Raw genomic sequence first — 23,537 nt, 5'->3', positions numbered from 1 at the left:
GTTCACAATTGAAGGATGTTGATAAACTGGAGAGGGTTCAGAGAAGAGCCATGAGAATGATTAAGGGATTAGAAAACCTGCCTGATCGTGATAAACCCAAGGAGCTCAACCTGTGTAGTTTAACAAAGAGGAGGTTCAGGAGTGACTTGATCTGTAAGTATCTACATGGGAAACAAATATTTTATAATGGGCTCTTCAGCCTAGCAGAGGAAGGTCTAACACGATCCAATGGCTGGAAGTTGAAGCTAGACAAATTCAGCCTGGCAGTTTTTAATTTACCTAGGCCAGACTGAGCTGGAGTGAATCCTGTTACTGGAGGAGTTTAAGCCCAAAGTGGACATGTTAAAAAGTAATTGTATAGAACGAAACAAGAATATTTTCATTATTTAAATGCCAAAGCAAACAGCCGTATCTGGGATCAAGGACACTGCCGAGGGCTGTTTAAATCCCAAACAGCCCCATGGCTAGGGAAGAACTGGAAAGTGACACAGGAGAAACGAGAAGCAGGAATGATTGGCCCAATGTCACTCAGCCCATGGAGTCAAGCGCAAATAGCAAACTGCATGAAGGATACAAAGTGGATCCGATTTAAACTAGTCGCAGTGCAGTTACTATGCACGTACCATTTAATACACAAGAAACCCCACTCACGGATACCTGCCTCCTCCACCCTGTTTGTGTACCCAGCTGATAAATGCCAGTGGCTTTTAAGATTAGAATTGAAAACCTGACAGCGGCTGAACGCAGGCAGCACTGAACTGGAGGAAGAACAGCTCTTCCATTAGAACCATCTTCCGGGTTAATGCTACAAATAAGTCTTGTCTTAATGCCACACTTTTAAATACAAGAAAGGGCCTGTCCAAAAGAGGAGAGACTTGTACGGAACAGGGTTCGTAAACTCTGTTTCTGGGTAATCAGCCAGCTCCAGATTAGTTCAAGGCCATGTTTGCTTCGGGAAAGTGGCTGAGTCATAGCAACATCCAGATCAGTGAGTCTGACACAATCACCCTTGAACTTGGATTAAAGTCTGTTCAGCCGGCCAACGGCAGGCGAATCTAGCCGAGCCGTCAGAGGCTTAGGTGCCCTTCTCTCGCCAGTAACGTGAAGAGCTTTTTAACAGCTGTTCAGAGCCAGAAAACTCCCTAATCAGCTGAATGGGAATAGACTGTTCGCAGACAGAACCTGCAACCTGAGCAGCATTGAAAGCTAACTGCAGTCTCCCCACCCTCTCCCTGGAACTTTCCAACAACCCTCTTTGGAGGCAAAGTGTCTCAGGTGGAGAGCGGATGGTCTGTATCTTGGGGAGGGGGGGAAAGGGCTTTGTATTTTTTAAAAGAAAGTCTCCAGGAAAATGCTAACCTTTGGGCTTCCTACCGTGATGGCTTCATTTCAGATTTTGAGCAGCGCTGCAATGCCTGAGCCTGTCAGCTCAGCAGGGGCATTCCCTGCCGTCAAGACCTGGTTAGTTACAGCTCTGACTCCGACAAATGAGGGAGACTGGGGTGAGCCTGCCAGCTCTCTCCCAATTCTGATGGAAGAACCATACCTCTCTCCTTTCCAATGGGCTCCCCTGCTCTCTTTGTGCCTCCAAAGAGGTGGGAGAGATAGAGATGCTCCTTAAGAAGGGGTCCCTTTGGGATATAGGCTCCTCTCCCCATCAAGGGGATCTGTGTAGGGATTTCCTTCTGGTTGTCCTGGGCCAGGGTCAGCTTTTCTGGCTCTAATGCATGCTGCCCCTGGTCAGGAGAGGTTACCTCCAGTAGGGTGATGGATGTGTCCAGTCTCGGCAGCTCATTCAGGTAGCCAACAATGGGTGGCCAATTAACATCAGCTGTGGCAATGTCTGCAACAGAGGGCTTGTCTACACGGGGACATTATTGTGAAGTGAGCTGGAGTGAGAGTTTAAAGCAGGATAGCTATTTCCTCATGTAGACAAACCCAAGGATGCATCTGCTGGAAACTGACCATGACCCACCATTCACAGGACATCAGGCAGCCATCAGATAGGAGGCCATTTGAAAAAGGGATTGTATTCAGTCAGGGAAGGGGCAGGAGGAGACACAGTCCCCCAACTCCCTTAGGAGGGAGTTTGCTTTGGCAAGCTCCAATAACAGTGTTATCCAGCTATGATGAGATAAGAGAAATATAGAGAATGCAACTGAGTCCATCCCATGCAATTCAACCAAGCGAGATCTACGCAGCTGGGACATGCCCCGGAGAACAGCACAGCGATGCTGTCATAGCCCTGGAGATATTCTTCAGAAGGGGATGGGGACCACTTCAGATGCCATGAACGCTAACTAAATATTCTCTCATCACCAGCATCTGGCTTCTACCACCTGGTGACTTTAAACACAAATACTAGGTACTGGAGTTTTCTGTGAAATCTGCAATCTCCAGAGCGAGGGGAGTTAGGAATGAATGAAAGGAAGCTAAATCATGACCCGTCACATGATTGTCACAATGACCCGTCACAGCTGTGTGTGCAATTCTTTAAGGCTCACCTACAGAGGAAACAGGCATCCGACATCGGTAATTTGGAGGGGTGGGAGAACAACCAAGAAGTTCACCATTGGAGAAACAGCCTGAAAGGCAACTTCAGAGCTGCTGAAAACGACACACTCGCTATATTAGTTATTCACTAAATCAATAAAGCAATTCTGATTCCTGCTGGGCAGCTCGGTGTCCCCGATTCACTTCATTCCAGGTGGAGAACTGGGCTGGTGGGTGCATCAGAGGGTCCAACTCAGACATGACCACCACAGGTTCCTGTTATGAAACAGTCACTGCTTTGCCAGGCTACTTCACTCATCCTAGCTCACGTGAAGTCATCAGCTCCAGGGCTGCTTCAAACCCTCGTAGGCTGAAACCCAACGGCTGCCTTTAAGGCTTTAGTGCAGGTGAGTCCATAGCATCCACACCACATGTTAGCACATGCCATGAAACCGCACTCCCAAGCGCCAGTGAGTTAGTAACACCATCCTGCATTACCCTCCTCTGCATAACCACCATGCTATCACCCCCAGACCGATAGCAGAGGTGGCTTTAGACATACCCCCTGGGACAAAGCAAAACGGGTTTCTCTCACTCGATTTCATTCATTAAATCAAAGTCCCACCACCATGTTCCAGACCCAGAGCATTAGACCCTCGGGCCTTGCTATTCTTCCCTTAACCACAATGAGAGTTCTGTACACTCCTGGAGAAAGGACTCTTCGTTGGGCGTAGCTGCTCCATTGGAGATGTACATCACAGGCTCTGAAATACTATGGAGACCTGCTCTCTTTAGAGCTGTTTGCAGCGCAGGGCACAGAAAGGTATTCTGGCATCCTGGGAAGTGTGCTAACAGAGCAGAGGATAGTACTGGGACTCAAATTTTGCAACAATAAAGGCTGAATTGGTAGCTTTCTGATAGCACAAGGATGGCACTTGATTTGGATAAAGTGACAGATCACATCATTCAGAGCAAGTCTGAGTATGGTAAGCAGGAGCCTACAATCTCTGTAGATCTATTCAGGTTCTTACACTGCATCCCTCACCATGGTATCGGAACACTCTCCATTGAAAGCAAAGGTGGCCATGGACTAGCTAAGCTTAGCAAAATACCGGGGGGTGGGGTTCATTTTGGTTTTTTGTTTGTCTTTTTTACAGTTTTGACTGTTATCAATATGTTTAAGCTTTTTATTTGTATCTGTTTAAATTTTCACAACCGTGCAAAATTTTGGGTTTTAAGCATTTTTCATCAAGTTAAATTTTCACAGTCACAGGAAATTATGGGGAGGGTCGGACAATCTTTATTTAATGACAACAGATGTTGAGATTCAAAAAGCTACACTGCAAGTTAACACACAAAATGTCAACATCACATGTCAAAATATACAGAGTAAATACCCTTCAGTCAAACGCTAAGAAATTCTCAAGCAGCCTTTTTTCTTACTTTGCCTATCTGTAAATTTCTATCAGCATCATTGGAAATATTTTTTCATTGGTTTGCATGCAGCTGGTAGATCATTTACTGATAAAACACTAACCTTTCCAAGCCTAACTACAGCACAGAACTTGGGGTTATGTTTGGACTGTAGGCTGCACTAGAAGGCGCCAAGGTAAAGGTGATCCCTAATGTACTGCCTGTGAGCCAACCAGAGCTGATTACTACAGGGTCACTCGGTATTTTCAGGTTTCAGAGGGGTAGCTGTGTTAGTCTGTATCAGCAAAAACAACGAGGAGTCCTTGTGGCACCTTAGAGACTAACAAATTTATCTGGGCATAAGCTTTCGTGGGCTAAAACCCACTTCATCAGATGCATGGAATGGAAGATACAGTAGGAAGATATATATACACAGTACCTGAAAAGGTGGGAGTTGCCTTACCAAGTGGGGGGTCTGTTCTAACGGGACAATTCAATTAAAGTGGAAGTGGGCTATTATCAACAAGAGGAAAAAATCACTTTTATAGTGGTAATCAGGGTGGCCCATTTCAAACAGTTGACAAGAAAGTGAGGGTAACAGTAGGGGGAAATTAGCATGGGGAAATTAGTATTTAGTTTCTGTAGTGACCCATCCATTCCCAATGCCTACTGTATTTTCCACTCCGTGCATCTGATGAAGTGGGTTTTAGCCCACGAAAGCTTATGCCCAAATAAATTTGTTAGTCTCTAAGGTGCCACAAGGACTCCTCGTTGTTTTTTCAGTATTTTCACTAAGCTACATGCACCCAAGGAAACTCGAGTTTAAAGGTGCGATGAGCAGCGGGATCATGGGGCTTTCTAGCATAATTTTGATTCCTAAACAGGTTCAGATTTTCATGGTGTACATAAGCGGAGACCCCCCAGCGCTCATTCACACACCGGCAGAGTTCACATTCTATCAAGGTTACATTTCAGGAGGAGGATAGGTCGATCAATGGCTATTAGCCAAGATGCTCTGGGACGCAAACCCACGCTCTGAGTCCCTAAACCTCTGACTGCCAGAAGCTGGGACTGGATGACAGAGGCTGGATCACTCAATTGCCCTGTTCCATTCATTCTCTCTGAAGCATTTGGCACTGGGCACTGTCCAGAGACAGGACACTGGGCTAGACAGTGTCATTGTATGACCCAGTATAGCCGTTCTTATGAAACTTCCCTTTGTTAGGATTAAATAAAAATCCTGAAGTCCGGAGTACTTTTTATTTTATTGGGGGGAGGGAGCAAGAAGGAATTCCCCTCTGTAAATGACATGCCGCCAGCAGTGATTCCTGGGCTGCTGAAGTCCAGTGATCTCCCCCCTAGATATCAGAGAGAGGGGACTACAGTTCAGAGAAATCTATGGGAAACTTTCAGAACTGACAACACTTCGACTCAGCCAGAGGGACAAATAAAGGGGACGTCTCTGCCCACACCCAAGAAAAAGCTAACTGATCACATTCATATTCCTAGTTTTGTCTATCTAGGGAAGTGGTTCTCAGCTTGCGGACCAGTCAGCACACAGCTGTGGCCCATGGGACATCCTCAGGGCCATGTAGGTAGTATTGGATGCAGCTCACAATGGCAAATAGGTTGAGAACCGTGGATCTAGAGCCTATTAGTGTCATTTCTGGAGCTGGATGGAGTTGGTCCCAAGAGCAATGCAAGCAGCTCTCCTCCTTCCCCTAATGGCAAGCTGGAATGTGTTACCTCCACTGTATACTCAAGCCCACTGCCCTGGAAAGCATTTGCTACCTGTGCCTAGTTAGTTTCCACCAGTGCCAACCCTGGAAAGGATGCTCGCCTAACTCCAAGCACTTCACCAGAGGGGTGAGTATTATTATCCCTATGTTACAACTACCTAAGGTATCACCTTAGAGGGTCAGAACAAAGTGCATGAGAACCAAGTCACGGGAAAGCCTGGCTGACGGCTCTCCTTATTCTGCCCCCGAGATAGTTGCTCGCAGTAACTTCACACGCCATGCAGCGCCTCGTGTGTGCTCAGTGCAGAAAGCATTTGCTAATGGGAGGTACGTACGGCAGGTGTAAACATCTCTGTACTCCATGTGTTCGTAGTCGGGAAGGATTTTCATAAAACGCCCCGACTTCACTCGTGGATTTATACCTGGACAGACACAGCAGGGTAAGTACCAGAGAAGTTGATTCCCCTCTGACCATCACATAACGTTAATCTGAACCAACCAGACAGGAAGGTCAAGTCCCTTGTTGACTTAAGACGCACTTCTTCAGCCCCCAGCCCAGATCAGCCACTCAGAAGAATTCAGCACATTTTACGATTCCCTCATAAGTTATCGATGTCACCAAACAAATTCTGAGTGAAGTCTGAGCTTATCTCAGTCTATGCAGGACAAGAGCAACCAAAGGCTTTTTGCTCTTTTCACTCTGCAATCCAGCTCATTGTTTTCAAAACACCATCTAGCATCGGTTTCATTATGCCCTCTAAGTTCTTGGGTTTGGCTTTATTCCCCATTGTCTTAGTGGAGCATGTAGAATAGAACAAACATTCATTGTTTGCACCTTCAAGCCTGAATTCTGCCAACAGCTCCAAATAAATGTTGCTGTAACTAAAGAGTTCTGCATGGCGCTAGAGACCGAGGACACACCGCCGGGCAAGCCTTGCAGGAAAGTACCAGTAGGTTTGTAAACAGAGATGTTTGTTGAATCTAAACTGATGGCAAGCCAAGGATTTCATATCCCTGCAAACCAGGGTAAGGTTCAGGAAAGGAGGAATGAGCTGACCAATGGTCTGACTCTGCAGAAGTCTGGAGAAATGCACAGGTCAGGATTCAGATGTGTGGTAAGAGATTCTTTATTTACAAATGGAATAGAGTCTATGGCATGCTTTCTACAGGGAAAACACTATGTTCTACGGTGCTAAATGCTCACCAACGACCTATTGCAGAGGAAGGAGACTAAAGATGTTAAACATATTAAGAGGTACTTTGAAGTGTAAAGAAGCAGTGGGAAAAGTTGCAAAAACAGAACCATATCAGGTACATGATTAATAGATAATTTGTAACTATACCACCATTCTGGCTATGATGAAAGCCACACTGCACAGCAAAGAAGGGTCTGACATGACTGAGGTTTCCTTACAGACATTTTCAAAGCATTGCATACACTCGAGTTCTCCTGCATGGTCTCCCAGCGAGGTAAGTGGTACCATTCCCATTTTACAGATAGGGAAACTGAGGCATGGGGAGGCGAAGTTACTTGGGTCAAGGCCACACAGCAATGGTCTCCGAGCTGGGATCAGAATTCAGGATTCCGGGCTCCCAACACGAGGTTCAATGCACCAGGCTACCACTGCCTCTGACAGTCAGATAAAGCACAAGGTCCATTTGAAAGGAGCCAGACATCCTGGGGCCAGCAAAGCGCACTCAGGACTCTCACTCCGGTGACCTATGAAGACAAACGCTTTCATTTTTAACAAGCTGAGCCCTGCTTCTTGTAAAGGGCAGCGGGACCGTAGACCATCCACTGGAGCTAATGGTTTGTCACTGCTGATTTCCTAAAGATCCTGGGTTGTTCCATCCCCTGCTAGACTGATTCAGCATCAGCCTTTGGGACCCAGGAAACGCCTGGGTCCCACGGACAGATCAATTCACTACTGCGGGGCTTGTGTCATCCAGGCTGCTGCTGGGGCTGTCGCAAGCCCTCTCCCAGCTGGTACCTGCAGCTGAACTAGCCCCTGTGATAAACAGCCAATGTAGCCTCTGACCCGTTAGCATGAGAGGCAGCTTGATCTTGCTAAGCAGGGGACTCCTATATTCAAATGCCAGTTCGGGGTCAAGTCCCTAATCTGCCTGTTCTCCCCCACCCCCCATAAAATGGGGATGAAACTCCCCTACCTCCCAGGGGGCTTGTGCTGACCAAGGAATTTGTGTTTGTAAAGCACTCACATGCAAGTGGCAACATTCATCATAACGCATGGGCTGCGGCTGCTTATTTGGAGAGGTGTCCTGGAGACGAGTTGTGACGCTGTATGGAATCTGGGGGACACTCGAGGATATTATGAATATCAATATTATAAAAGTGTAACAAGCAAAAGACTATAAAGGGCAGCTGCATCTTCTCCACGTCTTCAATCGTGTTTCTTACCTCTGAAGGAACTTTGCTACAAACTGATGCTCTGAACAAAGGACTGAATGACCCATCCGAGCTGTGGATGTGTCCCAGAGGGACTTGCAAGCCAGCAAAGTCACCAATACTGCTAGGAACCTGATATATGGATTTTGAAGTCTTTGGATGTATGTGACTGTTTTACCATTAACATCTCTCTTCTTTCTTTATAATAAACCTTTAGTTTTCGACACTAAAGGATTGGCTGGCAGAGTGGTATTTTGGGTAAGATCCAAACCTATACTGACCTGGTAACATGGCTGACCCTTTGGGGTGAGAAGAACATTCTGTATATGTGAGCAGAGTTATTTTAAATAACTTCTCAGTGAACCGGACCTAGGTGGTGATTGGGAGCCAGAGAACTGGAATGCAATAAAGGGGGCGGTGTGATTTCTTTATTGCTTCTTGATAACCAGTGTGGAGGATGAGAAGCACAGTTTGAGTCTGGTTGGGGAGTTTAACTTCAGTGTTACCCACCAGTCTTGGGAATATCTGCTCTCCCTTTTGCAGCCTGCTCTGACCTTGGCATTTCCAGTGAGGGCTGCCCCAGGTACCACGGATCACATAAGTGTTGGCACTTCTGTATAGACCCAGGACAGTCGGGTCCCGTTTCTCCTGCATGAGGTGGTTTGGAATGTAGGGGGCAGGGTGATGAGAGTAAAGGAACAGATAACCTCCCCATCCCCCTCTGTGTGTGTCAAGTTGCAATAGGTGTTCCACAGAGAATCATTGCCCTGACCTTCCCCTAAGGGGAAGCCCAGGCACAGTAGAGTGATGGTGGACAGAAGCTGCTTACATTGGGGGAAAGGTGTGGAACATGGTTTCAGAGGACCATACAAAGATAAAGCCTGCTCTGATGAATACAGATTACCCACTGGCCAGAAAGGGGCAAACCAAACAGTTGAAGATACTTTTAAAATCCTACTGACAGATTAAAAACTGTCCTCAGATTTGGGTGAGCGGTTACCAGTTGCTAAACACACTAGCTACAAACTAATAGCTATTTCCAGAAACCCTCAGACTCTCTGGTTTCTTCCAATCAAAGGGGTATTGAGAGGCAACAGCGATTCTTGATATCTGTCTGGCATTAAAGTGCTGTGGTAGTCAAACTCGTTACAGCTTTAGAGATGAAATCTCTGCCACAAAATACAGAGTCTGTTTCAAATGCCCAGGATAAAGATTCAGTGCAAATTCACTTTTAAAAATGGAACTAAACAAGAACAGGAGCATACAGACCTGCACTGACTTCACTACTTACGTTTGGCATAGACATCTCGACAGGACACTCCTGTGATCTCCAGTTTCCGTAAGTTCTCACAGACGCCATACTCTGCAGTGACAGACAGAAAGGGGTTAAGAGGTAATAAAATGAGTGATTGTGTGAAAAGGTTTTGGCCTGTCCACAGAACTCCAGGTTACCTACAACTGCAGCAAGAATTTAGGCAGCTTTAAATTCAATCCAATCTATTTTATTTAAAGAACAATCTTGCAAATTGCTGTATTTGTTAGCAAATATTCTTGTTGCTGTTCCCCAGAAGCACTAGAGCAGGGGTCGGCAACATTTGGCACGCAGCTCGCCAGGGTAAGCACCCTAGCGGGCCGGGCCAGTTTATTTATCTGCTGACGCGGCAGGTTCGGCCAATCACGGCCCCCACTGGCCGCGATTCGCCATCCCAGGCCAATGGGGGCGGCGGGAAGCCGCGGCCAGCACATCCCTCGGCCCGCGCCGCTTCCCACCGCCCCCATTGGCCCGGGACGGCGAACCTCGGTGAGTGGGGGCCATAATCGGCCGAACCTGCCGCATCAGCAGGTAAATAAACTGGCCCGGCCCGCCATGGTGCTTTCCCTGGTGAGCCGCGTGCCGAACGTTGCCAACCCCTGCACTAGAGGAAAGTTGGATGGCATTTCTTTCCAGACTAGATTCTCAGATTCCCTAGTACATTTTACAAGTGATGGCTGCTGGCAATATATTGTGACAATTCCTTGCTGATAAATTACAGACACTTACACATAGAATAGGTGGTGGCATGAAGTGGGGAAAATGACCCATCCAAACTGGGAATCTTTGTCAGTAGAGCAAACTATCATTGCAACTAGGACTTATTTACTCGCACTAATTTGTCCAACAAGCAAAAGGGTTTATTAAGACTCATGGAAAATGGCCCCATTTCAGAGTCCTGAAAGATCTACAGCTAAGATTATTTTAAAAGAATAAGTCTGTTTCATAGCCCCAGATTGTTAAGAGAACGTAACGTGTCTGCATGTACAAATACACTTGCCAATAAATCAGACTGAAATTGGTCCATTCTTTGCAGATGCCTTTGACTATTTTGTTTTCAATACGTTCTGTTAGTGATACAGGGATCATAAAAGCCTTTTCAAAATTTTAAAAGTAACTTTAAAGCAGGAAATGAGAGACTTCAGTGCAAGTTCAGAAGGCAAGCATTAAACTTGAATTCCTAAAAATATAGCAGACAGGTACTAGCAAACAATTCAATGAAGAAATCCTGGAACACCAAGGGAAGAGGGAAAAACATATCAAACAGCAACAAAAACAGAGCTTAGTGCCAAAAGCAGATCAGCTGCAGAGACCCTCCTAGTCCTCAGCAGGGAAAATCCACACTCTGAAAACCTCACATGCACCTGCCAAAAATCAGACACCAGATTCCTTTAGCAGAAGATTAAAGCACCTGATAGCTCCCCACACCTGCTAGATATCTGATACCAAGTAGGTCCTTAAAGAACCCCAGGGAAGCCATCTGATCTGAAACCCACCCTCACACCAGGGACAGTGTCCATCAAGCTTCCTTGAATTTATGATTAACTATTGCTGCCTGTTACCGGTATCTATTCCTCAGAACTTGCTCTGTACTCTGATTTCAATTATAGGCCAAATGAGAGAAAGCAGACATCTGCCTGGCTCAACTCAATTATGTTCTTACTATATATATGTTCTATGTACATACATGTTTTACTAGGGTATGCAATGTAGCTTGACAGAGCACACACAAGACCACATGTGTTTTGGAAGGTTGACTTGGGTTACTGCAGGAATGAATGTGAACAGTCTCTTGCTAGGAGAAGCGAGTTGAATAAAGACCGGAAGGGGATAAGAGGGAAAACAGATTCCCCTCCCTAAAAACTTCTATTGATGTGAGTGGAAGCTTGCCACTGCCATCAGCACGAGCAGGATGAAGCCCTAGTTGTTTAGGATGGGAGATGAGAGGGAGTACAATTAGCTAGTGAGCAGACAGCCAAGCTTCCAGGAACGCACTTCCAGCCTAGCACAAAACAAGCTATTTTAGTGCTGGCCAAGAGCCAACTGAACGTATGCAGCAATTCTGCAGATTTGCGAACTCAACGCTGGAAATGTGGACCCACCCCACAAATGATCCAATGTCCCTCCCTCCAGTCTATCAGACATTATACTGCTTTTAATGCTACCCTGTGTCTCGTTTGATAATAATATCAGGGACATGTTAAAAGCAATAGGCTTTTGCAGCTGATCTGTGATTCAGAAAATTACAGACCTTCAGGAGAGGCGAGAAGCAATGTTGTCACAGCCTGGAGTTTGGAGAACAGCTGGTTCTTATACTAAAGAACTTCACCTGCCTACAAAGCCAGCCATGGGGCCACTAATGTCAGGCCACACACTTTCTGCAGCAAGCAATGCAGCTAGATTAAACTGGATACGGTCATCTGAAGTCAGAGACTGCATTGGGGGGGGGGGGGGGGAAGAGAACCACAGAGGGATGTCACAGGTCCAGCTGAGTGCTTCTTTTGGCCACTCACCAGACTGCTATGTGGGGATGCCACCACCGAATCCTGCAGGTGTTTTAAGCCCCTACAGTCTGAACAGAGTCCAGGTACTGCCACTGACTTAAGGTCTCTAGGTGCACTCTTAGGGTGTGGATCTTCTCTTTGGCATCCTCCCCGCAACAACTGTACCAGTGCTGACCCCTCAGACTATCCCTGTAGCGTAAACGCGCCCTTTCCGTGAACCCCAGTAATAACTTCATAGAATTTATCAGAATTCCTAAGTTCTACATAGGTTCCCCAAATCAAGACAATTCTGCCCAAATGACATTTTTCTGTTTTGTTCTTTATTAGTCAGGATATTTGTGGGATAACATTCTCTCTTCCTCCGGGTCACTTGCTCCTGATGCCCCAAAATTCTCAAATGCTCATCACTGTAGTATCTAAGAGGTGACAATTCAGTCTGAGCTCGTGGAAACACGGATCGACATACACAGAAATCACGACGTAAGTTGGGAAAAAATCATCCAATGGAACAAAGATCCTGGTTTCCAACAAGTGGCCTTGTTAACTAGTAGGAGACAGAGAGACTACCCAAAAGCAGAACTATCACTAGGTCTGGTGTATTTTACAAGTTTCACAGTTTGGGTTTACTGGATCTTTCCCAAAAGAGTCAGCGTCTTCTCAAACATTAGCAGCTTCCTAAAAACAATTCCAGTGCAATTTTCATTGCCATCTGACATTAGCCATGTAAGTCCTGCAAGAATCTCATCTTGTTTGCTAGCGAGAATGTAATCTTAGCTGGTGAAATTCCTACAAATCATAATCCTGGTCTACTCAGTGATCTAAACTACAACCAAAAACCCATGCTGGCTTTGCTTAACAGTGGATGGATAGAACACTTCAGTTTTTTCTTGAAGGGCTGTCATGGTGGTGAAAGGTATGAAATTACAGATTGTGAAGACCGAACTCCCCTACCACTCCCACATCCAAATCCCAACTATTATTAATGGCAAGAAAGCTCGCCAGTACATGGACAGCACTATTTATTCTTGATGCTGGAAAGGATAAAGGGGAGGTTAAGAGCTATGTAATGCGACAATTCAGCTACAGAAAAAAAATACTGTTTTGCTTTCCCTGACAATCAAATGGGAGGTTTCCAGTAAATCCTGCTTCACTGCAATTAAGGTTCTTTTAAGGGAAATTCTCAATGCGCCAGTTCACCAAGGAAATTAAATATTGAAAATGTTCTAACTCGTTAATATGGATGAAAATTCACAACCACAGTGAGAGTGGCTGCTCATAATCCTACTTCAAAAGGAAAGCTAGAACTTGGTTATGAAATTCTCATTCTACTAGCTAGGAAGGTTGTTCTCTTAGGTTCACAGGCAGGACTTTGAAGATTTACTCAACACATGATAAATATACCAGCGTTGCCATGCCCTGTGGAATTTAAAGTATTAGACAGTGCACTGTTTATTATGGCCTGCACTTAAGCGTAACATTGTCAGCTTCCTAGTTTACATATTTGTAAGTGCAGTGTACTAGATCTTTTGCTTTTATATAATGCTCTTCCCTTCCTGGTTTCACTCTACCTTCTCTTCTATAATAGATCATAGCACATCTTATTCTGCAATTTTCTGTTTGCATTTCTCCTCCCCCCGATTATATCCCTTTCTGCACCTTATGTTCTCTACCCTCCCCACAACTAAATTTTTCCTACAGTAAAGAATTGGAATTGCAGCAGGTATTGCCACTACCCTCCTGAAAAGTCATGAAGACTTTGGAAGTGCTTTTCAAGCAAGTCTTTAGTAGCGAGCAAGGAAACAGACACTGCAGCAGGCAAGGTAATGTCTTTACACAAAAAACATATTTGTGAACCTAAAGAACCAAGTATGAGAAGGGTAGCCATTTTAGTCTGGATCTGTAAAAAGTGACAAAGAGTCCCGTGGCACCTTATAGACTAACAGAAGTACTGGAGCATAAAGAAGAACAGGAGTACTTGTGGCACCTTAGAGACTAACAAATTTATTAGAGCATAAGCTTTCGTGGACTACAGCCCACTTCTTCGGATGCATCCACGAAAGCTTATGCTCTAATAAATTTGTTAGTCTCTAAGGTGCCACAAGTACTCCTGTTCTTCTTTTTGCGGATACAGACTAACACGGCTGTTACTCTGATACTGGAGCATAAGCTTTCATGGGTGAATACCCATTTCGTCAGACGCAAGAACCAAGAACACCAAACTTCATTCTCCACTTTTAAGCCACACTAAGGCTAACTGTTACTGGCAACTAAGTCTTTTAATTCTATGCCTAAATAAGCAGCCCGAAAGACTGTATACGATAAGGTGCTGAGAAGTGGCTGTAGGCCTAGCATGGATGCACAGACCACGGCCAGGCCAGACACGTCGTTCAGCACGCAATCAGAGGGGGTCAGTGAAAAGCATTTTGCACTGGGAATGGGGAGACCTGGCTTCTATTCACAGCTCTAGATGACTCCCCCACTCTTCCCCGCCCCCCCATGCGACTCAGCTTCCACATCTGTAGAACAGATGCCCACCCTTGTAAAGTTTTCTGAGATCTACAAAAGACTAATCTACAGGTGCTAAATGTAACACAAAGCCTGCCCCATGATGACTATTTAACAATTCATATTTTCTCCCTAACCCCGTTTAAACAAAAACAAAACATTAGGGTGTTTTAAATTTGTGAATTCTAGATCTGGTTACTATGAACCATCAGTGAAATTTCTTAGACAGGTGACCTGATGTGGTGTGTTATTTCAATATAAAACTGGTGACCACTTAAACTACAAGCGTATATGGTCATGGGTTAATCAAGGTAAGTCAAGTCAAAAGCCAGAGTGCGTAGGAAAGTGATTGCAACACTCCTCTTGCCAAACAAACAGGTCAGAGAAACAGTTTATCCCAAACTGTCACAATGATAAAAGGGCATCATCCCAAAAGTATCTGGCTACAAATGTTGCATAACTAGCTAATGTTTCTTCACATTTATTCTCCAATTTCAAAGTCAGAGCCAAAGGCAACTGCCTGAAGCCTGAAGGGGGGGGATCCCCCCTACTCCAAATACTGCTCCAGGGACTGCAATAAAATTGAGTGTGCCTGCAATCACACTAAACCAAGGTGTCAAAACACATTTGGTTGAGTGGACTGATTTACATTTTTAATTATAGTCTATGGCTACAAAGTTAGGGCCATTTATAACCCTTGATCCACAGCAGTGATCTCATGACAAAAGCAAGTATGCACGAAAATCAAAGGTAAAAAAAAGACAATTATGTAGCACTGCATTCTTAGCAGAGAAAGTGTTGTTTAAAGCACTTGCACAACCATCTGTCCCTTGTTTAAATGACCATTTGTGCATGCACAAGTAATAACCACACAAGCAACCAAGGCGGCAGACTTGCACAACTGTAATCAGGAAGTACAGATCTGTGATGCGCTCAGAGTTAATATGTTATTGTTAGGAACAGGAGCATGTTATTGAATTGAATTCACCCTTTTGCTCTATTTCTAGGCCCTTATAATTTCACAAAAATGATACTTTTCTGCCTAAGTTGCCAGATGCTAGCTCTCAGCCCAAACTGATGCTTATTTTTATATATCATACCTACCTAGGACTCTGTCTTCCCTTATAGAGGTTTAAAAGTCATGCAACCTTATACTCACTACTACATGGAGATAACATATGAAGATGCAGAGCTCCAGATATACACATATATGAACATGAGTCCGACATGGCTACAACACTGCATGGAACTCCACACATTTCCAAGCAGCTGATTTATTCCTATGATCAGGAATTCAATTAAACCCCGAGCGTGTATTTATTTGAATGTATATTCTCATATTCAAGGAGAGCATTATTTGAATATATGCAATGGTACTACTAAGAAGAGACAAGGAGATGGTGAAATAATTACCCTAACACAAAGTTATCGATGTGATTTTATACTTGTGCAGTCTGAAAATTCAAGATTACGGTTTCCACACCATTGGTAATAGCCATATTACAGCTACAAAGGTGAAATAATTGACATTATATACAGCACCACAAAATGCTATATACAGCACATGAACAGGGCCAAATTACAGTTTCTGGGGAGACCATAACCGCATTTCCTGAATGAAGAGTTTAAAGTCTAATTCCTAAGGTCACAGTGACAGTGCTGTGAGAACTTCATGAACTCCTCAGGAGGAGACGGACTCTGATCTGTCTAAAGCACCGTGCATGCTTTTGGTATAGGAAGTGTTCCAGTGGATCAGACCAGGGGTCAATCTAATTCAGCATCCTATCTCTGACAGTGGCCGGAATCAGATGCTTAAGAGAAAACCAGGAACTGTAATGGACAGTTACGTAATGCGTCAGGAGAAGTAGTTTCTTTCTACACCTTGCCAGATGCCGTTTGGTTTATGCCTGAAGGGAGGGGTTGTTATATACAATAGTTTTCAATCCTATCTAATGCAACTGTGGATGCTCTTATCATACATAGTAGCGTTCAAAGGAAAATGAGACTACTTCTTGGTCTCAATGATACATCGTGACAGTGATATTCACAGGTCATTTAAGAGTTGTCTAAAGAGATACACTTCCTTGTATCAGTTTTAAATCTGGTTTCTTTTAATATTATTGAGTGTCTCTTTGTATTATAAGAAAGAGCAAATGGCATTGTATAAAATGAATACTAGTTATACTCATATGTGAGAACTTTGCCAAGGCCACAACCCACAAAAACCAAACCCTTATGATCTAGAAGCAATTTTTGTGTGAAATTTACCAATACAGGTATAGATTCTTCTTGCCCACTCTTCTAACAACAATTAAAAAGTGGATACTACATTTTTGCCCCCTTCTCCTCCCAAAAATTATATCCCTGGGCAAGAAGGATCATGCTAGGCTGAGAGAACAGTCTACAACTTCTTGGGAACAGTCTTCACTGCTTTGTGCAATCCATGGGTTCCCATCAGTTCTGACAAGCACCCTCAGCTGCCCTCAAGTGCAGATAAGGAACCATCCATCCCCTGCAGCCATTGATGTTATCCTTAATGCATCTGAGCCCTGCCTGTTTGATGGCACAGAGTGCAGCTGCCTAGCGTGCTCAGACACTCCAATTAGATGCGCTCACTGGCAGGTCCAAAATGTTTATATATATATATGACATCATAGCTGGCCACAAATGCACCACACAGCAAGAGATGTGATGGGTACCATGCTAGGAGAAGCAGAAGCAAGTTAAGCAACTTGGAGGGTATCAGGGCAGCTGGGTTAGCAGACAGGAGACAGGCAGTAGGGTGCCTGCAAAGCAAAGGGCAAGGAGTAAAAAGCATGCATTACATTTTGGTAGGAGAGGACTGGGACTCTGAAGATGGACATGTCACTGAATATGCGGCAGGGTGTCTACAGGGGAAGTGGTAGGGAGATGCCCTAGGAAGATGGGAGGGCTGGCACCCAGGCTGTGACCCACTCACCAGCACCAACCAGAACCTGGTACCATTCCCCTTGCTACAGGGCTGGCAACCAACCCAGAGCCCAATCCCAGCAGCTAGTGTCAGCACCCCACCTCTCCCTACACACCACATCCCAGGATGCCCCTACTTTACCCCCAACCCCCTACCCTCCTCAGCTGTCCACCCCCAGAGGCTACCTTCCACCCATGCTTCCTGTCCTGGGGGACCTTTCCAGAGCCTCACACCTGCAGAGTCAGCCCCATGCAGTGTCCCCACAGGGACCCCCTTGTCCCCAGCACCCCCTCCTTGGGCCTGGCCCCTCTAGAGATGCCATATCCCCACATCTAGTGCTCCCATGGGGTCCCCTCATCCCCAGTGCCACCTCCTCAGGCCTGGCCCCTCTAGAGATGCCACATCCCCACGTTTAGTGTCCCCACAGAGACCCCCTCATCCCCAGCACCCCCTCCTTAGGTCTGGCCCCTCTAGAGATGCCACATCCCCACATCTAGTGCCCCCATGGGGTCCCCTCATCCCCAGCGCCCTCTCCTCAGGTCTGGCCCCTCTAGAGATGCCACATCCCCACATCTAGTGCCCCCATGGGTACCCCTCATCCCCAGCGCCCCCTCCCCGGGCCTGGCCCATCCAGAGCCCGCCGGCCCCGGGCGGTACCTTCCCGGCAGCGCCGCCGCCAGATGGTGTCGGTGCGGAGGATGCGGCGGAAGGTGCTGCAGACCCGGGCCAGGCTGGGCAGGTCGGTGCCGGGCAGGGAGCCGAAGATCTGCACCAGGAGCTCGGGGGGCAGCTCCAGCAGGGAGAGCGGGGCCCGGGCGGCCGGGGCCGGAGCCTCCCCTTGTCCCAGCCGGGCTCCCTCGATCCGCTCCTCCTCGGCGTCCGTGTCGGGCTCGCTGTCAGCCGGGCCCTCCCGCCGCTGCTCCCGCTGCGCCCCGCGCCGCCGGCAGCCCCGCGACGGTCCCACCCCGCACAGCCGCGCGCACACCGCCATGGCCAGCCGGCGACTGGCGGAGGGTGGCGGCCGGCGGCGGCCCGCACGCGCAGGGCCCGCCCAGCGGCGGGCTCAGCCAATCACCACCCGCGCTCGGGCGCTGACCCCGGGCGCGCCACAGACGGCGACACGCCCCTTACAGACGTAACCACGCCCGCTGTCACTTTTGCCACACCTACTAACCGTCTCCAACCCTGCCGTCACAGTCACCCCGCCCACTCGCCGCATGACACGCCCACAACCAGCGACCACGCCCAGCGAGCGGCACATCTCGCCCCCTATGGGCTGTGTTACCACCTCGTTCAAACTAAGTCCTCATTTCCCCCTGCCTGTCCCAGGGGGGAAAACAAACCCGGCCCCTCTCCCCCCTGGGGTCTATAACAGCCCGTCCCAGGGGTCACACAGACCCGGCCCCTCTCCCCCCTGGGGTCTATAACAGCCTGCCCAAGGGGTTACACAGACCCGGCCCCTCTCCCCCCTGGGGTCTATAACAGCCCGTCCCAGGGGTCACACAGCCCCGGCCCCTCTCCCCCCTGGGGTCTATAACAGCCTGCCCCAGGGGTTACACAGACCCGGCCCCTCTCCCCCCTGGGGTCTATAACAGCCGCCCAAGGGGTTACACAGACCCGGCCCCTCTCCCCCCTGGGGTCTATAACAGCCCGTCCCAGGGGTCACACAGACCCGGCCCCTCTCCCCCCTGGGGTCTATAACAGCCTGCCCAAGGGGTTACACAGACCCGGCCCCTCTCCCCCCTGGGGTCTATAACAGCCCGTCCCAGGGGTCACACAGCCCCGGCCCCTCTCCCCCCTGGGGTCTATAACAGCCTGCCCCAGGGGTTACACAGACCCGGCCCCTCTCCCCCCTGGGGTCTATAACAGCCGCCCAAGGGGTTACACAGACCCGGCCCCTCTCCCCCCTGGGGTCTATAACAGCCCGTCCCAGGGGTCACACAGACCCGGCCCCTCTCCCCCCTGGGGTCTATAACAGCCGCCCAAGGGGTTACACAGACCCGGCCCCTCTCCCCCCTGGGGTCTATAACAGCCCGTCCCAGGGGTCACACAGACCCGGCCCCTCTCCCCCCTGGGGTCTATAACAGCCCACCCAAGGGGTTACACAGACCCGGCCCCTCTCCCCCCTGGGGTCTATAACAGCCCGCCCAAGGGGTTACACAGACCCGGCCCCTCTCCCCCCTGGGGTCTATAACAGCCTGCCCCAGGGGGGAAAACAGACTCGGCCCCTCTCCCCCCTGGGGTCTATAACAGCCCGCCCAAGGGGTTACACAGACCCGGCCCCTCTCCCCCCTGGGGTCTATAACAGCCTGCCCCAGGGGGGAAAACAGACTCGGCCCCTCTCCCCCCTGGGGTCTATAACAGCCTGCCCAAGGGGTTACACAGACCCGGCCCCTCTCCCCCCTGGGGTCTATAACAGCCTGCCCAAGGGGTTACACAGACCTGGCCCCTCTCCCCCCTGGGGTCTATAACAGCCTGCCCAAGGGGTTACACAGACCCGGCCCCTCTCCCCCCTGGGGTCTATAACAGCCCGCCCAAGGGGTTACACAGACCCGGCCCCTCTCCCCCCTGGGGTCTATAACAGCCCGCCCAAGGGGTTACACAGACCTGGCCCCTCTCCCCCCTGGGGTCTATAACAGCCCGCCCCAGGGGGTTACACAGACCCGGCCCCTCTCCCCACTGAGGTCTATGACAGCCTGCCCCAGGGGTTACACAGACCCGGCCCCTCTCCCCACTGGGGTCTATGACAGCCTGCCCCAGTGGTTACACAGACCCGGCCCCTCTCACTCATGGGGTCTATAACAGCTGTTATGGACCTGGACCCTCTCACTGAGGGTCACAGGAAAGCCCCCCGGCTTCTGTTTGAAAGTTTCCTTAGCACATTTGATCATAACTCTTAGCCCAGGCCCTGAGTAATGAGCCCTGCAGCACCAAGGAAGTGCATGCCATGGCCCTCAGCAAGGACAGCCGTGGGGGGCTAGGCCCGTGGAGCTCCCCCCTGCCTCCTCCAGGGCCAGGAGCCAGACACACCTGCTGACTTCTGCAAGCTCAGCACTGCCCCTCTGCAGCAGGCAGCAGAACTCAGGGGAACATCGGTATTACCCCAGGGTGCCAGCCCCCCAGCCGCAGCTGGGGCCAGAGTCTGCTCTGCGCACTGGCTGATTTCCTCTCCCCACTTGAGCAGCTCACCCTGCAAGCCAGCAGCCAGCCCTGTGCACCAGCTTTGCAGGGCTGGGCGCTGTCTGCCTCCTCCCCTGACTGCTGAGCCCTGGTTCACACTACTATCAACTTCTGTCGGTATAATTAGGGTGCTCAGGGGTGCGGAAAACCCGGATCCCCCTGCACCATCGCCTCCTGGTTCCCCTGGTGGGATCTTGCCACCCGCTCTTTGCCACAGTCTCTGCAGCGCCTGTTTGCTGCTTGGAAAGCAGGGAGTTTAGGGCCGCTGCATTGCTGGTCTCGTGTCCTTCCTCCCGGCAATGCAAAACCTCTTGATATCGCCTCTCCTCTGCCTGCAGATAAGGAGGAGCCGCCTTGCTCGCAATAGCTGCATAACAAATGTAACAGCCAGGGGCGGGGGCAAAAAAACTGAGGCTGCCCCGTGTGAGGATCGAACTCACGACCTTCAGATTATGAGACTGACGCGCTACCTACTGCGCTAACGAGGCTCCTTGAGAAACCAGCCTTCAAAGAGATGTTTTAATCTTACTTTCCCTAATGGCTGGGTTGGATTATTTATCTGTTTTGTCTATTTAGTACATTAGATCTCCAGCGGCCATAAACAACACTGAAACACTGAGAGAGGGCGCTGCTTTTGCAAATGACTCCTCCCCTTGCTGTGGCTTTTTGGGACGAATCCTTTTCCCTTTGTAATTTCCAGGCATTCAAACATTTTTTGCTACTTAAAGGAGGGCAGTGGGGGCTCAGGAGTATCTGGGCAGCAGCACTCTGCAGACAAGAAGCACAATGCTTCAGGATACCTATTAATCTTATTTGCAAGGAAACAACGTGGTTTCCATTTAAACATTAAAAGTTAAAACGAATCTTATGTTTGCTTCACCTCGTGAAGAGTCAGTATTAGATTCTGAGCTCTCTGGAGCGGGAACAAACTTTACAGTAGTTGTTGGTATAATGTTTAGTACAATAGGGACTATAGAGGGAAATCCTAGCCCCATTGACGTCAATGGGAGTTTTGCCACTGACTTCAATGGAGCCAAGATTTCTCCCCTAATTGGGGTCTTTCAGAGCTGCCAATAAAAATAATAATAATAATAACAACTCACACTTAATATACTGGATCATTATACCCTCATCCTATAAATTAATGGCTGGAGGTGCCCTAGATGGAGAAATAACAGTTCCTTCCATAATGCTGCCATCTCCCCCATGCTCATTTACAAACAAAACACTAGCTCAAGGACTCAACTGAAATGCACCAGGCCCGTGAGCGGGCAGGCATGAGTGGGATTGCTGGACATTTTGATAGGAGGAGGCGGATGCTCTGTTGATGGGAGCTATTGTGGAGGATGCAACTCAACTAGGCCTGGAACATGCATTTGGTTTTCGGTTGCATGCTCCTGCGTGAGACGTTGAAGGGGCAGCTGAGCGTCTCTGTGAAATAAGGCCAACATTTTCAAAAGTAGCCACTGATTTTGGGTGCCCAGCTTGAAAGTTTGGGGCTTGATTTTCAGACAAGCTGGGCCTCCATAGCTCTGATTTCAATGCATGTAAACTTCTGAAAGTCAGGCCCAAGGGGACGTTAAGTTGGGCTCCCAGAGCCTGAGTCACCCCAAACCAGTATCCACTTTTGGAAATGTGGCTGCATGGGAGGCATAATCGGGATGGGGGAACCAAACATCTGCTTTCTATATGGATCAAATCACATGGTCCTCTTCGTTCATCATGCTACCTCCAGTCCCCACACAGAGGCGCACAAGAGTTCTGGTGCTGCTGGTCTAGAGAATTTTGTAGCCACTGTGTAACCAGTTAGGGCCACTGGGCTCAGGGGAAAAGCAGCAAAGAGACAGATGGCAAGAACTCAGTTGGGGACTAAAACAAAGGATACCCTTGTGCCATTACTCCATGCTGAAACTTTGCAGTACAAGGCTGATGAATCCTTCTTCCTTCGGTTTTTCTGGTTTTGCCTCTATTTTCTTCTCTCTCTCCTCTGACCCTGCTCCCTACCATATCCCTATCCTGTCGACCCCCACAGTCATCTCCCTGCCTCTGATATACTCTTATCCTCAATATCCCTTTGGCTACAAGGAGTTATCCATCACTCAATGATCAGAGCTGCCTCTTTCTCCCAAGTCTCTTGATAACTGGGCTTTTCATCAATGAAAGCACCTTCCTTCAATTTCACCCCCTAAAACTGTTCAAGCCAGCAGAGGGCAGGTTGGTCCATGGTGACGTCAGGTGGTTTCTTATGAGCTGAGGCAGAAGAAGGCAAGAGAGAGAGAGGAAATGATTCACTAACAAAGAGGTGGTGGCAGTCTCCAGTCTGCATTTGTTTCACCTGACAGGTAGCCTGACTTAGGGGTATGCGCATGGACCTGGGAGCTAAAACTACGAGTGCTCCTCCCGCTCTGGGCCAGATCCAAAACCCAGTGACGTCAATGGCAGGCAGCCGGCTTTAGATGAGGCCCTATGTAATCTTGGACCAGCCATTTGGCCTCCCACTCTGTATAAAATATAAGGATTTTAAATCCTCCCCCATGGGGATGGGGGATCGAAGACTGCAGCTAAAGATACAAAGTACTCTGCCAATGCTAAGGATGACTGTTGTCTCCCCACTCGGATGCAGTGGTAGTTTGAAACACTAGGGACCCCATGCCTTTGCAACACACAGGATAGGAGTAACTGCCATTGAAGTCAGCCCAGGATCCATGACCTAGCTGGAGGGTCTTGCGAGGTTGTCCACTCGGAGCCCCAGCTGGCAAGCGATTCAGGTGACAGCTCCTGATGTTGCTACAGGCAGAGAGGAAGTATGGGGATGGGCCAAGGAGATGGGAGTAGTGGGGTCAAGTTGGGTCAGGTGTAGGATCAGAACCCTTATATTTGAATCTCCTCAGCACCTCCTCTGGAAGCTTAACTCCCTGCTGTCAGATTATCAAATGGACATTCCCTGCTATGTTATTTGGGCCCCTTACCTGAATGCTATCGTCCTTACTTTTCCTGGCAGCGGTAAGGATAAGTATGCTGTATTATTCACTTA

General features: G+C 48.3%; 1 protein-coding gene, 1 long non-coding RNA gene and 1 other non-coding gene across 5 annotated transcripts in view; all 3 read right to left on the bottom strand.

The window, feature by feature from the left end:
• FBXO31 (F-box protein 31) overlaps positions 1 to 18,314 on the bottom strand; it is a 41,244-nt gene extending 22,930 nt beyond the window's left edge. For 2 of the 3 annotated variants that reach the window (XR_008447095.1, XM_054048715.1), the window contains exons 1-3: positions 17,981 to 18,314; positions 9,344 to 9,415; positions 5,981 to 6,067 (exon numbers count right to left, since the gene is read on the bottom strand). Coding sequence is in view for 2 of the 3 variants with exons in the window: in XM_054048715.1 (XP_053904690.1) it covers positions 5,981 to 6,067; positions 9,344 to 9,415; positions 17,981 to 18,314 (493 nt within the window). In the remaining variant the exon portion in view is untranslated. The remainder of the gene's footprint in view (positions 1 to 5,980; positions 6,068 to 9,343; positions 9,416 to 17,980) is intronic. The other variant, XM_054048716.1, reaches the window with a different exon arrangement.
• Positions 6,757 to 9,335, bottom strand: LOC128848666 (uncharacterized). The gene is made up of 2 exons (XR_008447096.1): positions 7,866 to 9,335; positions 6,757 to 7,365 (listed from the first exon to the last, which is right to left on the bottom strand). It is a non-coding gene; the product is annotated as an uncharacterized LOC128848666 (long non-coding RNA).
• Positions 18,315 to 20,918: 2,604 nt separating the features above from the next.
• Positions 20,919 to 20,991, bottom strand: TRNAM-CAU (transfer RNA methionine (anticodon CAU)). The gene has a single exon. It is a non-coding gene; the product is annotated as a tRNA-Met (tRNA).
• Positions 20,992 to 23,537: the final 2,546 nt, after the last annotated feature.

This window comes from Malaclemys terrapin, chromosome 14, assembly GCF_027887155.1.
Source record: "Malaclemys terrapin pileata isolate rMalTer1 chromosome 14, rMalTer1.hap1, whole genome shotgun sequence".
Taxonomy (NCBI): domain Eukaryota; kingdom Metazoa; phylum Chordata; order Testudines; family Emydidae; genus Malaclemys; species Malaclemys terrapin.
This window is presented reverse-complemented; position numbering and strand designations above follow the sequence as displayed.